This window comes from Bison bison, unplaced genomic scaffold, assembly GCF_000754665.1.
Source record: "Bison bison bison isolate TAMUID 2011002044 unplaced genomic scaffold, Bison_UMD1.0 scf7180017864260, whole genome shotgun sequence".
Taxonomy (NCBI): Eukaryota; Metazoa; Chordata; class Mammalia; order Artiodactyla; family Bovidae; genus Bison; species Bison bison.
This window is the reverse complement of record NW_011494832.1, coordinates 8,207,110-8,223,414: the sequence shown is the minus strand read 5'-3', so window position 1 is coordinate 8,223,414 and position 16,305 is coordinate 8,207,110. Positions and strand designations below refer to the sequence as shown.

At 34.7% G+C, this 16,305-nt stretch overlaps 1 protein-coding gene across 1 annotated transcript in view; it reads left to right on the top strand.

Annotated features, from left to right (window-relative positions):
* The window catches only part of SEMA3A (sema domain, immunoglobulin domain (Ig), short basic domain, secreted, (semaphorin) 3A), a 251,914-nt gene that overhangs the window by 137,220 nt on the left and 98,389 nt on the right, over positions 1 to 16,305 (top strand). Inside the window, exons 5-6 of the mRNA XM_010848141.1 lie at positions 5,780 to 5,873; positions 15,054 to 15,173. Of these exons, the coding sequence (XP_010846443.1) occupies positions 5,780 to 5,873; positions 15,054 to 15,173 (214 nt within the window). The remainder of the gene's footprint in view (positions 1 to 5,779; positions 5,874 to 15,053; positions 15,174 to 16,305) is intronic.

Sequence of the window (16,305 nt, the reverse complement as noted above, 5' to 3'; positions counted from 1 at the left end):
TTGGGGGAGGCTCCAAAATCACTACAGATGGTGACTGCAGCCATGAAATTAAAAGACGCTTACTCCTTGGAAGGAAAGTTATGACCGATCTAGACAGCATATTCAAAAGCAGAGACATTACTTTGCCAGCAAAGGTCAATCTAGTCAAGGCTATGGGCTATGGTTTTTCCAGTAGTCGTGTATGGATGTGAGAGTTGGATTATAAAGAAAGCTGAGTGCCGAAGAATTGATGCTTTTGAACTGTGGTGTTGGAGAAGACTCTTGAGAGTCCCTTAGAGTTGCAAGGACATCCAACCAGTCCATCCTAAAGGAGATCATTCCTGGGTGTTCATTGGAAGGACTGATGTTGAAGCTGCAACTCCAATATTTTGGCCACCTGATGCGAAGATCTGACTCATTTGAAAAGACCCTGATGTTGGGAAACGTTGAGGACAGAAGGAGAAGGGGACGACAGAGGATGAGATGGTTGGATGGCATCACCGACTCAATGGACATGAGTTTGGGTGGACTCTGGGAGTTGGTGGTGGACAGGGAGGCCTGGCATGCTGCGGTTCATGGGGTTGCAGGGAGTCGGACACAACTGAGCAACTGAAATGAACTGAATTTAAGTGGAAGAAGGATGGCATATGAAAAAATACAGGGCATGTATTTGTTTATCTGCTCTACCATTTAATGTTACTTAGGGCAACCCCTTGCTAATAAAAATCAAAATTAATATTTTAGTATAATATTTCCTTGTAGATTTCATGGACTTTTTCAACTACAATTGTGATTTGAAGACAACTTTTCTTTTTCTGGAGACCCTCTAATTTTCAGTTCTGCTCTTTGCTGCTAATAGGATGTTGTCCAGTAGAACTTCTATGACAGTGGAAATGTTTGGATCTGCAGTATTGTATTCACAAGTCTCATGTGACTATTGAACACTTAAACTGAAGCTAGTGCAATTGAGGAATAGGTTTATTAATTTTCATTAAATTAAATTGCTACAATAGAGCTCATGGCTATTAGAATTGCACAACAAGGACCTAGAGTCACCTCTTTAAGAGAAGTAAATTCCAAATGAATTTTAGCCACAAATGGATCTCGTTCGGTAAAATATAGTATGCCACAATGTTTCTTGTGAAATCCTCTTATGTCCCTTCATTGCTGAAGCCAGTAGTTTTACCCAGTATTGTTATTGCCTGTGTATTATTGTTAATTAGGATATACACCAAGAAAACTAACAAATTACATCTCCAGGAAGCTCTGAAGACTTCTCCCAGAAAGTAACTTTTGAATTTAGTCTTAATGGAAAGGAAGTTTATGCTGATTTTGAGGTTTATGCATCAAGTTTATGCTGATGATGAGCTGGGAGTAGTTTAGACAGAAATAAGAAAAAACTGGTACAACCAGGGAATACCTGATAATTCATTATAACTGGCAAACAAAGTATCTTTGTAAAAAGCAGGAAAGGCAATTGAGCATTTTGAAAAAATAGAATAGTTGATGTTTTAAAATGATGTTAAAATGGATGCCCAAATATTGGGTTTAAATTTAGATAGCTTCATACCCAACATGGTTATTCTATCACATATAATATTACTTCCTTTCATTTCTTTTCCTTTTTACAAGCATCATTTATGTTTTAATCATTAACTAAAGCAACTAAAATTGCAGCTTTGTTACTTAAATTTATTACTTGGACAAGATTGGGATTTCAGAAATTTATTGCCATGATGTCACCAATGGTTTATAATTTATAAAACTTTGCATTAGACATTAGCACAGTTATTATTTCCTCTAATGCCTTACCTCACCACAGTCTTAATAACATTCAGGAAATCCAAAAGACAAAGGGGAAAGAGTGGACTTGAAAGCTAAAAATAGTTGCTGAAAACTGATGCAATCATGTAATAAAATATGGTACAGTAACATATGATATATTCATAGTATCTGCTAAAGCAATTAGAATCCATGCAGCTAGATTTCTGTTCGTGTATTCCTAAAAATGAAAACTATTTCAGCCCAAGTTAGACATATAAGCTATTCAGTTTTAATTGTATATTGGTCCTAATATTTCTGGTCTTATTACTTTCATATGTGATCTATTTAACACTCTTTAAAACAGAGAATCATTGAATAGCAATCAGGTTTCAAAAAGCCTGCCAAGTACAGCCAGACAGTTGTCTGTGTGTTTTGCTACATATGACAACATAGAATGTACAATTATATTAACAAAGGCTTCTTTTCCAAGGAGTCAATATTTTCACACATTTACTAGGTCTCCTCATAAGATAACAGAAACAGCAGTATTGGTGTCTCTCAACATGAATCACATTAAGTTTATCAGATATATTAAAAGACTAGTCTTTTTTTAAATTGAGAAATTTTATACATATCATATTTAATGCTTTGTTTGTCAAAAAGCTTTGAATGGACTCTGGTCTAGCTATAGGAAAAAATAATTTTCAGTGCATTTTGGGAGTCCAAAGTATTAACATATTTTTAAACACAGGTCTTAATTTCCACTGATTAAAATATAGGCAGACATTTCCACTATAGCATGAAAAATATTAAACACTATAGGAAAGAATGATTTTATTTTGATAACTACAAACAATGAAAAAAATAAATTAATAAATATTTTTCGGGCATTCTAAGTGTTTTATATACATTGTTACAATAAATATTCATAATCAACCCTATGAGATTTTACTATTCTCTTTATAAAAGGAATCTGAATTTCAGAATGGTTTAGGGATTCCCTGAGACCCAGATAATGAAAGGCATGGCCAGGGATAATATCTGATTTCAACAGCTTTAGACTTCATTACTTGGAAAAGGAAATGGCAACCCACTCCAGTATTCTTGCCTGGAGAATCCCCATGAACAGAGGTGGCCGACAGGCTACAGTCCATGGGGTCGCAAAGAGTCGCACACAACTGACTATGCAGACTTCACTATTATGTGTAACAGGTATGGATTTTACACTACAAATATTTGTATATAAGAAATATATTTTACTTTACTACTCAGAAATCAAATTATAATTATTCCAAGCCTCCATATCACTAGGCTGGAAAAGAAATTCAGTGTTACCCTTCAGTAGAATCATATAAAAATATAGAATAATTACATGATAGAAACACAGAAATTTGGGGAAGAGTTCCATTTAAAGGAAGAAGGAAGGAAAGGAAAAGGGAGCTGGCTTTGAACACATTACCTGATACCATGGCAAAGTATAGTTTTTCCTCTCTTAAACCATAACTGACATACTTAACCCTTCTCCCTATGAACTCTAATCCTTTAGCTTGTAAATCAAATGTTAAACACGAGGCTGTAAGTACTTCTCATATACCTTGGCATTGTCCTATTATCTTGGACATATGACCCCAGTCATCAGGTGTCTCATATTTTGAGGGATAGCTCCTCTATCATAGTCAGTAAAATAAAATGTCTTATGAGGATAAGAAATTTATATGTATATTTATAACAATATTTTTAGTCACACTGTCACTTCCACCTGCTGCTTCCTCTAACCTTTGAGGATTAGTAACAGACAGATTTTAATATTTTCTATCATTGTGGCAGTAGAGTATATATCAGTTACTGAGTATATTTCTTTTGTATTGTTTCCTAATTTTAATTAAAATGAATCTAAATATTTGTTAAACTTCTATGTTTTTTCTTAGTGTATTGCAAGAAATTTCATACCATAATTTTAATATTCAAGTGCCTGTGACAAATGTGTTTTTGTAAATAAGTTTATAATTTGGTGACTTATATAACATTTTAGATAATATTTCTTTTAAGTTCTGCTAGGAAAGTTTGCCCACAATGGTAAAAACTTGTATTAAATTTTCATATTTTTGTTGTTTTAATATGAGCAATATTAATAGAATAAGAATAAATTGTGCCTTTTTATTTTGCTGCTTTAAAAATGTTTTATTCCAGTTCTTTAATCATCACAATAAGCATTTGAGATTAAATATCCTTATCAACATTAACTTTTAGAAACCTAAGGTTCAGAGATATTGGTTGACCATCAAAGAACAAGAGCTCACCTCGCTGGCCCAACTGGGCCTGTCTCCTAATTCACTGCCATTCCTACTGTGTGTACGCATGCATACTCAGTTGCTCAGTTGTATCTGACTCTTTGTGACCCCATGGACTGTATATAGCCTGGCAGGCTCCTCTGTCTATGGGATTTCTCAGGCAAGAATACTGGAGTGGGTTGCCATTTCCTTCCACAACTTAATGCAGTTCTGAGAAATCCCATACAATTTTCACATTGTAAATTTTAGAACTCAGCTTAAGAACCAACCAGTGGGCTTCCCTGGTGGCTCAGTGATGTAGAATCCACCTGCCAATACAGGAGACGAGTTCAATTCCTGGGTCAGGAAGATCCCCTGGAGAAGAAAATGGCAACCTATTCTTGGCTGGGGGAACCAATGTACAGAGGAAACTGGCAGACTACAGTCCATGGGGCTGCAGAAGAGTCAGATGGGACTTAGTGACTAAACAACAAGGAACAGTCATTGCTAGGGGATAGCTATTTATCAAGTACAGTGTAAGGAATGCATAGATATGGTAATTCTCACACTTAGAGTAATAAAAATGGAGAATACTTTTGGCTTACTTCCTTTTTCACTCTTCTTCCCTAATTCAAATGAGTTTTAAGAGTCATAATTTGAAACTCTGCCATTAGCTCCATCAGAAATATTAAATGTTAAATAAAGTGATGTGTATTGGCTATAAAACGAACACCATTTATTATTCTAAGAATATAGAAAATGCTTTTATGTGAACAGTAGAGAAATTGCCAAAAAAGCTATCTTATTTCAGTCTGTAGACAAGTTAATGTGCTACTGGAAAATGCATACATATTCTGACCTAATTAATTTCCAGAGCATTTATTTGCTTCTGAAAAGAGTACTCAGAAAGCCTCCCAATTAATTCCACTGTTATACAGAAGTCTCACATTCTGAGGACAGGGTCTTAGGCCTAAGTTAGTTTGTTACCTCATTATGAAGGCTTTTGTTGTAGTGCTTTCTGGCATACTTCCTACCATAGTCAAATGTTCGCTTCAATTTCTGGGTGCGTGAGCCTCAACTGAACAGACTTCCTTGTGATAAAATCTGTTACCTTTGTGCTTATTGTCCTAAGGACACTATCTCCAGGCATACCTGTCTTAATAAATAATTTTATATTTCTGACTTAGAGAAATTGATAAGGATAATTTCAGGTACCTTCTACCTTCCAAGGTGACTAATTTAAAAATGCTTGAGAAGCTTGTAAGCATAAAGTTTTAGGAATGACAGAGTGGAGAATGTGGCTGCTATGACTACTTCCTTCTGGGAAGTACATACAGAAATGTGAGATAGTGTATCTTGTTACAGACATCTAATATAGTGAGTTGCTGTTTTTCCTCTATGTGAAGGAAGTAAAGGAGTCATTTTGTCTAAATTTAACATTCTTTCAAGAGCCATTAGGGTAGCTCTTGGCATACTTATGTGATAAAATGATCACTCTACTCTTGTCACATCATGCTTTGTCCTTTAGGATTGATGATATACTTACTTGCAACATGGTAAATGCCACTAAAAATCACCAAGCTAAATAGACATTTGTCTAATAATATCTAGTTTTTACCCCACTTAAGTTATTTTGCCATCTCTAAATATTACACAAATAATAATATACCTTGATAGTGCAGAAGAATGCTCAACCTCTCTATGATTAACTGGCATGTTAAAATGATTTTATTATAAATAAACTGAATTCTTTTTCTTTTCTACAGGACAACATTTTTAAGCTGCAAGACTCACATTTTGAAAATGGCCGTGGGAAGAGCCCATATGACCCTAAACTGCTGACAGCATCTCTTTTAATAGGTACTTAATCAGCAATCAATTAAACAGTAAATTTTCTGTAGATAATGGTCAGATTTCATGTTCCTTCTTATATATCAACATTTTCCTTTATTAATCATAAAATATTCAGAGTATGTCAGTTGAGATATTTTTACATATTTTGAAAATGAATAAGAAATACTAAATGCTGCTTTGATTTTTGTACTATCTAGTCTATGATTCTTTTTAATCAAAATGATTTAATAGTATCTTTAAAACTGCTCAATCACATGTATCCCCACGATTCTTGTTGTTTAGTTACTAAGTCGCGTTTGACTCTTTGCGACCCTTTGGACTGTAGCCCAGCAGGCTCCTCTGTTCATGGGATTTCCCTGGCAAGAATACTGCAGTGGTTGCCATTTCTTTCTCCAGAGGATCTTCCGGATCCGGGGACTGAACCTGTGTCTCCTGCATTGGCAGGCCAATTCTTTAGTGCTGAGCCACCAGGGAAGCCCCGTATCTCCACTAGACATTTACAGATTTTGTGTTGTAAAAATATGGTTTTGATTTTCTTTATTTGAAAGAGATGTTTCAAAGGGGGAATTTTGACAAGTCAGAAAGGAAGACTGAGATTCATTCTCTATTGTTAATTGTAGTCCCAAGATTTGTAGCACTTTTAACACTTGGATAACTTAATCAGCACAATACAACTAAATGGTAATACAATTGATAGATTCCCCCTTATGTTACTTTGATTTGACTAAGTTCTTGTGTGTTCATCTTTTTTGACTTTAGGGCTTTTCTCTCTTCCTTTTTCTTAAATCAAAACATTGTGTGTATTTCCTGTAACTTTTCTTTGACCTCTTCCTTTCTAATTTTATTCTTTCCTTTTTTCCTTAAATATTGCAGATAAGTGGTGAATGTTTAGCCATAGTTCAAAAGGATAGAATTAGAAAGATAGAAGTAGAAAAAGGAAAAACTTTTAGTTTGTATTGAAAGAGAATTTTTCCACATTTTTTTTACCACTCTGTACTGGGATTAAATAATACACAAAAAGTGTATCATCATTAAACAATTTTTTTCTTTTTTTCTCTTTTAATTGTTGAGTATGCCAGCAACCTGAAACACAGAAGATTCTGTTTTTAAATAATCATGTAGAAATTATGTAACTTTTTGTTTCCTTTTCCTTTTTTTATGAAATATAGAAATTATTTGATAACACAACAACAATAATACTAAAACTTTTCAGGTATATACTTTCTATTTGAATTTTGAATAATACATATAAATTTTTAAAAGGTAAATTTAGGATATTATTTGTTGTATCAGATCAGATCAGATCAGTCGCTCAGTCGTGTCCAACTCTTTGCGACCCCATGAATCGCAGCACACCAGGCCTCCCTGTCCATCACCAACTCCTGGAGTTAGTAGGTCCATAAAATTTTCCCTCTTTTTCTTTTAAAAGATAACCTTTTTCCTCTGTTCAACAAAATAAGACTCTGGTCATACCGTCTACAGCATTAACTATGAAAATATATTTTTTCAGTATTCTCTAGTGTTTATCATCCTTTCACTGATCCCTTTTTTATTAAGAATAAAACCCTTACAGTATGAGTTATCTCTTCTACTGCTTTCGAAATGCAGACAATTTCAGTCCATTTGCTCCGTTTATGGAGCACTTTAACAGAAGTTTAAGACCTAAAGGAATGCAGCAGATGTAACACACTTATAATTTCCTTTTCACAGATGGCCTAGTGATTACGTGTGAATAACTTCCTTAAGTACACACAGAAATTTGAAAAGTGTCTTAAACAAAGGAGAGGCATCCTATTTTGTTTGAACTTGTAGCCTATACTTGTTTAAATTGCACACTGAAAGCAAAGAAAGAGAGAAATTTCTCAGAAAGCAGTATATAAAATTGTACCTAGAACAGCTTTAATTTGTGGCATGTTTCTCAGTAGGGATCTTCTTGATTATTTATTTTAATATTCCACTGAGTAAGGATGATGACAAGTAAGTATTACATAGTTCATATGGTAGGCAACCACACAATGTCCACGAAGAATGGGAAACGCCACAGTTTTGGTGTTATATTAGAACTTCTTTGAAAAAGTTGAATGGGTTTGTGAAAAAGAAGAGAGAGTGATAGAAGTTGCATGAATCATGAAGAGCAGGTATGACTAAAAAGAGAAGCAGCTTTTAAACGGAAGCCCAGATCTGACCTAGCCAGTGCTGTACAGTGACTGAATAATTTTCGGAGATATTTACTGCCTATTGACAAAGAAGATGATTCAAGCCAATGTAAGTTAATTTCTGAATCAGTTGAATAGCAGGATGCAGAAAAATGAGCAGGGCACATGATACATAGTAAAATCCCTCAAAATATTTGCAGCACCATGTTAATTCAAAAGCTGTGATTTCCTTTATTGAGGTTATTTGCTTCTTTTAAAACTATGCTATAAATTTTTCCTCTCACAGTAAATTTAATTCTCCTTGTTGGGTTCCTCTTGGCATTTTTATTTTGCTGCTTTAAAAATATTGTTTAGTAATTTAATGGAGTTGTTTTAATATAAATATTTTCTACAACACTTCCCAAACTTTTACATAAAAGTCATTGAAATATACAGATTGTACAATGTACATTTAAAAAATGGTTTGGGGGAAAGCTTTCCAGCCAAAAGATTTTAAATATGCTCTTCTCATTTTTGCACACAGAAGAAATTTTCGAGGTGGTTCCAGGATGCTGCTTTCCCCAATACTGGGAAGAAAAATTGTACATTTAGCTCAAAACACTTATAAACTGGCTAGATGGATCTTAACAGCAGATATTTTTATATCCCCAATCCTTCTTTTAAGCAGTTTTAACCTGTTGTAAGCTTTAGAACCAGATGACTACTTAAAAACTTTGGTTTATGAAATCTGTAAGAGTTTAATATAACCTTTTTCCAAACTGCCTTGCGTTTTAAGCTGATAACTATAGAAAATATGAATTTTTCCTGAGCAATGCATAGTTACCCATACAAAGCTACCCCAGTCCTATAATATGTCCCAAAGTTTTCAAATCACTTTAGAAAAGTAAATTTTTCAAATCTACTTTAACAAAGGGCTCTCCAGGTGACTCAGTGGTAATGAATCCTTCCAATGCAGGAGATGTGGGTTCGATCCCTGGGTTGGGAAGATCTTCTGGAAAAGGGAATGGCTACGTACTCCGTTATTCTTGCCTTGAGAGTTCCAGGACAGAGGAGCCTGGTAGGCTACAATCCATGGGGTCTGAAAGAGTGGAACATGACTGAACAGCTAAAACACATAGATGCACACACACACACACACACACTTTCATGATATGAAAGGAACAGTCAACTTGAAAGCAGTTTTATGTTTCTGAAATCTTCATCAGTCATTCCATCATTAACAGATATTATGAGGACCAGCTTCAAGTGTTTGGGACTTTTACGAATGGTTTATTTCCCTAAGCTAGCATTCTGCCATGCCTCAGGAAAGAACATAATTTGACATTAGACTATTCTCTCACTTGGTATTAGAGTAAACGAGGTACTCCCCAAATTAACTAAAATTGAGAAAATTATTTGAAGTCTCTGTTTCTTTGTATAAAATGGCATGGCCATGCAAGTTCCACTAGTTTGTTGTAAGATTTAAATAAGACAATGTAATAGCATACTACATTTGGGTATGTACATATTTCTGGCATATAAATGTAGATAGAAACTAAAAAAAAAAAAAAAACGGAACTGGTAATAGTGGTTGCCTGTTGGGATAAATTTTATATTTTTAAGTTTATAGCATTTACATTTATAACTATTTAAAGAATGATGTTAATTTTTAAAGGACAATATGAGTAACAAAGCCAGTATATTCACTGGTATAGAAAAGGTGCTTAATAAATGTGAAAATGTAAAAGTATTCCTATACCCGTTCACTTTCAAGAAGTAGATTTCATCCATGCCATGTGGTGTGGGTGTGTATGTGCGTGCGTGAGTGTGTGTGTAAGAAGAGAGACAGACATTTTTCCTGCCTCTGTTTCTAATTACTCTGCTATTCTGTAAGTAGAATTTGCTTAAGGTGTTAACAACATAATGACTTGGTCTTTAGTTTTGTTTAATTTTTGCTCACATCCATGTCACACTTTACACCTGTGTTAGTAATGCTGTTATTTCATCAGGAAAAAATTTTTTTTCTACCTTCTGTTTCTTCTTACCACACCCTTCTTAGGAATTGTAATCCAATACATTACCTGATCTAAGCCACATTTTTACTTCATTTTGAGCTGTGAACACAAAATACAGAGTACACATGAACTTTTGTTTTTTAACACTGCTTCTCAGGTAACGCTGCCATGGTGGGAATACAGTTCACTAAACTTTTTGTTCATCTCAGAAAGAATGCTTTATTTAGAGATAGGTAAGAAAGCTTACAGTTCAGAAAGAATGGCATATACTCAAATAGCAACTTTCATATTTGAACATTTCTAGCAAGTTATTTATATCCATAAGCAGTAATTTATCTTAGTCTGATATATTTTTTGAGATATCTAATTGTCTATATGGTATTTTTGTAGAAAAACTTAAAAATTTTTTTTGGACAGAGTATCCACAACCACTTTTGTAATGTGTATCAAAATTCCTTGCATGTATTATTCTACCATCAATTTAAATGAAATATACTCTGAGCTGATATATATCTTCTTAAAGAGAATGCAAGAGTATGATATGCCACCACCTATACACTTGGGCCAAATAACAAAGGGGGATTTGTTCCCCTTTGTTCCCCAAGGATGAGGAATCCACATTGATATGAATCCTATAGACCTCTGAGCAGAAAATCTGATCTAAGGCCCGGTGTTAAGGAATAGTTACTGACACTAAGCACTGACAGTATTAGAATGTGCCCTCATGGCCACCTAATCATCTGGTGACCTCCAGCTCTAACATATTATGCTGACTCAAAAATAGTGTTTGAGTAGGAGGTAACTTCCTATGACTGGAGGCAACTGGTGCTTTAGCTGCAACCTTTCTTTGGTTTCTAAGTCAACTCTTCATAAATTATATTCTTGATAATAAATTGAGCTCTTCTACTGATGAACCCTCTACATTCTCTAAGGAGCCTACTTATCTCGTGTCAAAAAAGAAATAAAATCAGTCTTTCTGCCTTTGCACTCATTTATATTTTTTGCCTTCCTTATGTGGGAATAGATGAAAAGATAATCATGATTTTTAACAAAGCTAAAGAAATGAATATGAGAAACAAACACCTGTCATATTCAAATTATATATATTTGGTTGTAGTTTTTGTTATTTCATCTCTCTGGAATAGAGTTTACATATAATAGCAATCATAATTATAAATTTTACTCACATTGAAAAAGCTAAATGAAAAAAAAGATTAACTCATGATATTCTTTACTCTTCCATTTCTGATTACACCTCTTATTAGGCATGGTCTGACAAATCTCTGACATATAATCACTCAGTTTTCACCTTTTGGTTGTTCTATTTTCACCTTTTCCTTATTTTCATTACCTCACATACGGTTGAGAGGGCAATGAGGTTCAACGAACGATTTAATGCTTTTGATTTTTTAAGGTAAAGAGGACACAGATCTTCATGTGAAAGGTGTTCCAACATGAAAATGTTTGAAATTGACTTGAACATTTGAGGTTGCTTTCACAATACATTTTAAATTAACATTCTTTTATTCATATAGATAAAAAAATCACCTGAAGTTTAAAAATTCATCACATCTGTCAGTTATTTGTAAAAAGATTAAGTGTCAACCTTAACTAAAGTGTTAAGCTTATTGCATATAGGTTATATTAAGTAGACCATCTACATTAAAATATTGCACAGTATGTTTGAAACTTGTAAATAGCTTGTTAATAGTGTTTCTGCACTTTTCAAAAAGGACTATTTCTTTATGGGCAGATAAAAAATTATTGCAGTATATTATTTTCAGAGCAAGTCAGTTTTGAACTTCATTTAATTAAGTAAAGAGAAGACAAGATGTTTTTGAATCCCAAAGATACCACAATATGCAATATGTCAATTTATGATGTCCCATGAGTACTGTTCATAGAGCTGGTGAATTTTACTTAATATATTGTCAGACCATCACTTTTGACTTGATTCACAACAGTTCAGAATAAGTGATAAATTTTTAAAAACTCAGTCTCTAAGAGAAACTATCTTTTTGTTAATATTTAAAGTCATAACTTAGAGTTACTCAGTGATTCTGTCCGTGTAGCTGTCCTGTACTGCTTTGGACATTTTCCAAAGCCTGGTGCATTCAAACACATCAAAGAACCAGAGGTTCTACCAGACGAATTAATTTATTTTAAGCTCAGTCATGTCCAACTCTTTGTGATCCCATGGTCTATAGCCCACCAGGCTCCTCTGTCCATGAAATTCTCCATGCAAGAATACTGGAGTAGGTTGCCATTCCTATTTCCAGCTGATCTTCCCAATCCAGGGTAGAACCCGGGTCGTCTGATTGCTGGCAGATTCTTCACTGTCTGAGCCACCAGGGAAGCCAAATTTAGTGTGGACCCCTGAAAATGTCCATTTTTGTTTCAAAGACATTTATTTTCAAGTGATAATTCTAGGTGTGAACTAAGGATATCACATAAAAGATCAGATAATAAGACTTCGCAAAAGGTATTGATAACTGAAGATGTACAGAAATTTTCTGATTGATATATACAAAAGTCCTTTGGAAATTAGTGGTATACCAATGTTTAACTTATAATTTGTGTATGCCTATACACAATTGCACTCATCTCACATGCTAGTAAAGTAATGCTCAAAATTCTCCAAGCCAGGCTTCAGCAATACATGAACCGTGAACTTCCAGATGTTCAAGCTGGCTTTAAAAAGGCAGAGGAACCAGAGATCAAATTGCCAACGTCCTCTAGATCATGAAAAAGCAAGAGAGTTCCAGAAAAACATCTATTTCTGCTTTATTGACTATGCCAAAGCGTTTGACTGTGCGGATCACAATAAACTGTGGAAAATTCTGAAACAGATGGAAATACCAGACCACCTGACCTGCCTCTTGAGAAACCTATATGCAGGTCAGGAAGCAACAGTTAGAACTGGACATGGAACAGCAGACTGGTTCCAAATAGGAAAAGGAGTACGTCAAGGCTATATATTGTCACCCTGCTTATTTAACTTATATGCAGAGTACATCATGAGAAATGCTGGGCTGGAAAAAGCACAAGCTGGAATCAATATTGCCAGGAGAAATATCAATAACATCAGATATGCAGATGACACCACTCTTATGGCAGAAAGTGAAGAGGATCTAAAAAGCCTCTTGATGAAATTGAAAGAGGAGAGTGAAAAAGTTGGCTTAAAGCTCAACATTTAGAAAATTAAGATCATGGCATCCGGTCCCATCACTTCATGGGAAATAGATGGGGAAACAGTGGAAACAGTGTCAGACTTTATTTTTGGGGGCTCCAAAATCACTGCAGATGGTGACTGCAGCCATGAAATTAAAAGACGCTTACTCCTTGGAAGAAAAGTTATGACTAACCTAGATAGCATATTGAAAAGCAGAGACATTACTTTGCCAACAAAGGTCCGTCTAGTCAAGGTTATGGTTTTTCCAGTGGTCGTGTATGGATGTGAGAGTTGGACTGTGAAGAAGGCTGAGTGCCGAAGAATTGATGCTTTTGAACTGTGGTGTTGGAGAAGACTCTTGAGAGTCCCTTGGACTGCAAGGAGATCCAACCAGTCCATTCTAAAGGAGAGCAGCCCTGGGTGTTCTTTGAAAGGAGTGATGCTAAAGCTGAAACTCCAGTACTTTGGCCACCTCATGCGAAGAGTTGACTCATTGGAAGAGACTCTGATGCTGGGAGGGATTGGGGGCAGGAGGAGAAGGAGACGACAGAGGATCAGATGGCTGAATGGCATCACTGACTCGATGGATGTGAGTCTGAATGAACTCCGGGAGTTGGTGATGGACCGGGAGGCCTGGCGTGCTGTGATTCATGGGGTTGCAAAGAGTCGGACACGACTGAGCGACTGAAGTGAACTGAACTGACTTTGTTTTCTGAGTATTTCTCAAGTCAGTGATTTAGAAACATTAACCTGTCCAAATAATCAACAAGATAATATTAGTTTTTATTGTCATTATGGTAGATTATTTGGATATAATATTTATGGTTTTTCTGTTGATAATTTACATAAGCAAGCAGGCAATAATGCATTTTCTGGGTGGAATAATATGAGGCATTTTTTGTTTAAAGGAAAGAAAATGCCAATTTTACAAACTTTAGTTTATTAAAAGGCAATATGATATATATTTAGTATAGGAAACTTGGGGTTAAACAGACTTGAGTTTGAACTTTCACCTTGAGGTGAAGTGTAAAATAAGGATAACATGTACATCATGGGGTTGTTGACAGAAGTAAATAAGATAATTTGGAAGTGTCAAGCCAGAACCTGACTGCCCCACAAGCACAAATGGTATGCAGTAAATATTAAGTTGTCTTTCTCCTTGTTTCTTTTCCCTTTCTGTTCTAACCTGCTGATTATGATTCTTCCATCATTAAATTCTGTCCTAGAGTTAATTCAATTTAAGTAGAAATGAATCAAGGCACAACAGAATCTTGAGCTATAGTGATTATGGCCTGTGTTTATCAAAATCCCCCTCTTCAAACACATTTCTGTTATATTTGAGACTCTGTGGTGGACTTGTTTTATGATTATATGACAGCTCATACCAAATTAGAATACTTTTCCCACTTGAGATATTAAAAAATGGAAGGCAAGAAAGTATTAGTCTTTTGTCAATTATAGCAAAATTTCATTAATTAATTAAGTCCCACTAAAAAGGAAATATATTAGAAATTTAATTTTTTGATTAAAGCCAAAAGTGTAAGTAATATTTTACGAGACTGTAAAAAATAAAGATATTAGAATCATAGTAGCTTTAAACATATAAAAGCAGACAATGTGGTACATATAATTTTTGTTTCCATTCATAATGTCCACTGAATCATATTTTACTCAATTTTTCAAAGTTAGTGCTAAATGAGTAGCGAGATAGTCCCTTCTACAAAGATATAGGATAGATATCAGTAGCTTTGCATAATGATGCAGAGGGTGTTAGGCTGGTCTTAACATGAAACTTGTACTTAGTTTTGGATTAAGTTGCCTTAATTAAAGTACGTGTATGTGGTTTTATTTTATCACGACGCAGATGGAGAATTATACTCTGGAACAGCAGCTGATTTTATGGGGCGAGACTTTGCTATCTTCCGAACTCTTGGGCACCATCATCCAATCAGGACTGAGCAGCACGATTCCAGGTGGCTCAACGGTAGGTGCTACTGCTTGCAAGAGCACAAGCAGGTAACATGGCGTCTGTAGTAAGTCAGCGGAGAGGCTTCCTCCTGTTGTGCAGGCAATACGAGCTTGAGATTCAGTGTGCAGTTAAATTCATAGTGATGACTTCATGGCTGTGGGTGTGAGAAAGTGGGGCAAAAAGAGAACAGAGATTAAAAATTCTGGAAAGTATTTGCTTTGTGCCAAAAGTAAAGTTTCTCAGTAGTTAACAATGGAAAAAAATAGATTTGGGCTGGAGCTACGGAAGGGAGACAGTGGAAAAAGATAAGATGCCTTACCAATCTTGTCTTCCAGAGACACCACCACAAATCTCATGTAGTACTTTTTTCCTCCACACCTCTCATGTTGCCTTTAGAGCATCATATAAATTATTAAATTGTGCTAAACACATTACATTGTGCTAAACACATTACACTGAAAATATTTTTGAAACATTGGTATCATATTGTTTGATTCTCCTTTAATCTTTCTAAAATTCTTTTTTCCACTTTACAGGTTGGGAAATTAAGACTAATATGTGAATCTAAGATTACATCTACCCAGTAGATAGATTTTGGAAAAGAACCTAGTTTTTTGAACTTCAGGTGCTGGTGTCACTCCTGGATCAAGCAGATACTTTTTAAAAAACTTTATTTTTTGAAGTGTAGTTGACTTACAGTATTGTGGTAATTTCTGCTGTACACCAAAGCAATTCGGTTATACATACAGAAATATATTCTTTTTCATATTATTATTTTCCATTATGGTTTATCACAAAATATTGAATGTAGTTCTGTGTTCTACAGAGTAGTTCTTTGTTGTCTATCCATTCACTATGTGCTGGTTTGCAAAGCAGATACTTTTAAAATTCTTTTTCTTTTTAATATATAAATAAATTTACAATTGAAAATGATAAAATTTATATGCCTAAAATAAGTAAACACTACTTTCACTCAAATTTTAAACCAAATAATCCTTATGTAAGTCTTCTATGTAGAGTTTTTTTTTTCAATTAGGCATTCATCAGTGATTTTTATACTGGTCACTCAAATATATTCATAGATGTTTTTATTATTAAATAAGTATCTCCGTTTATATCTGCCCTCAATCCTATAAAATAAAGATTC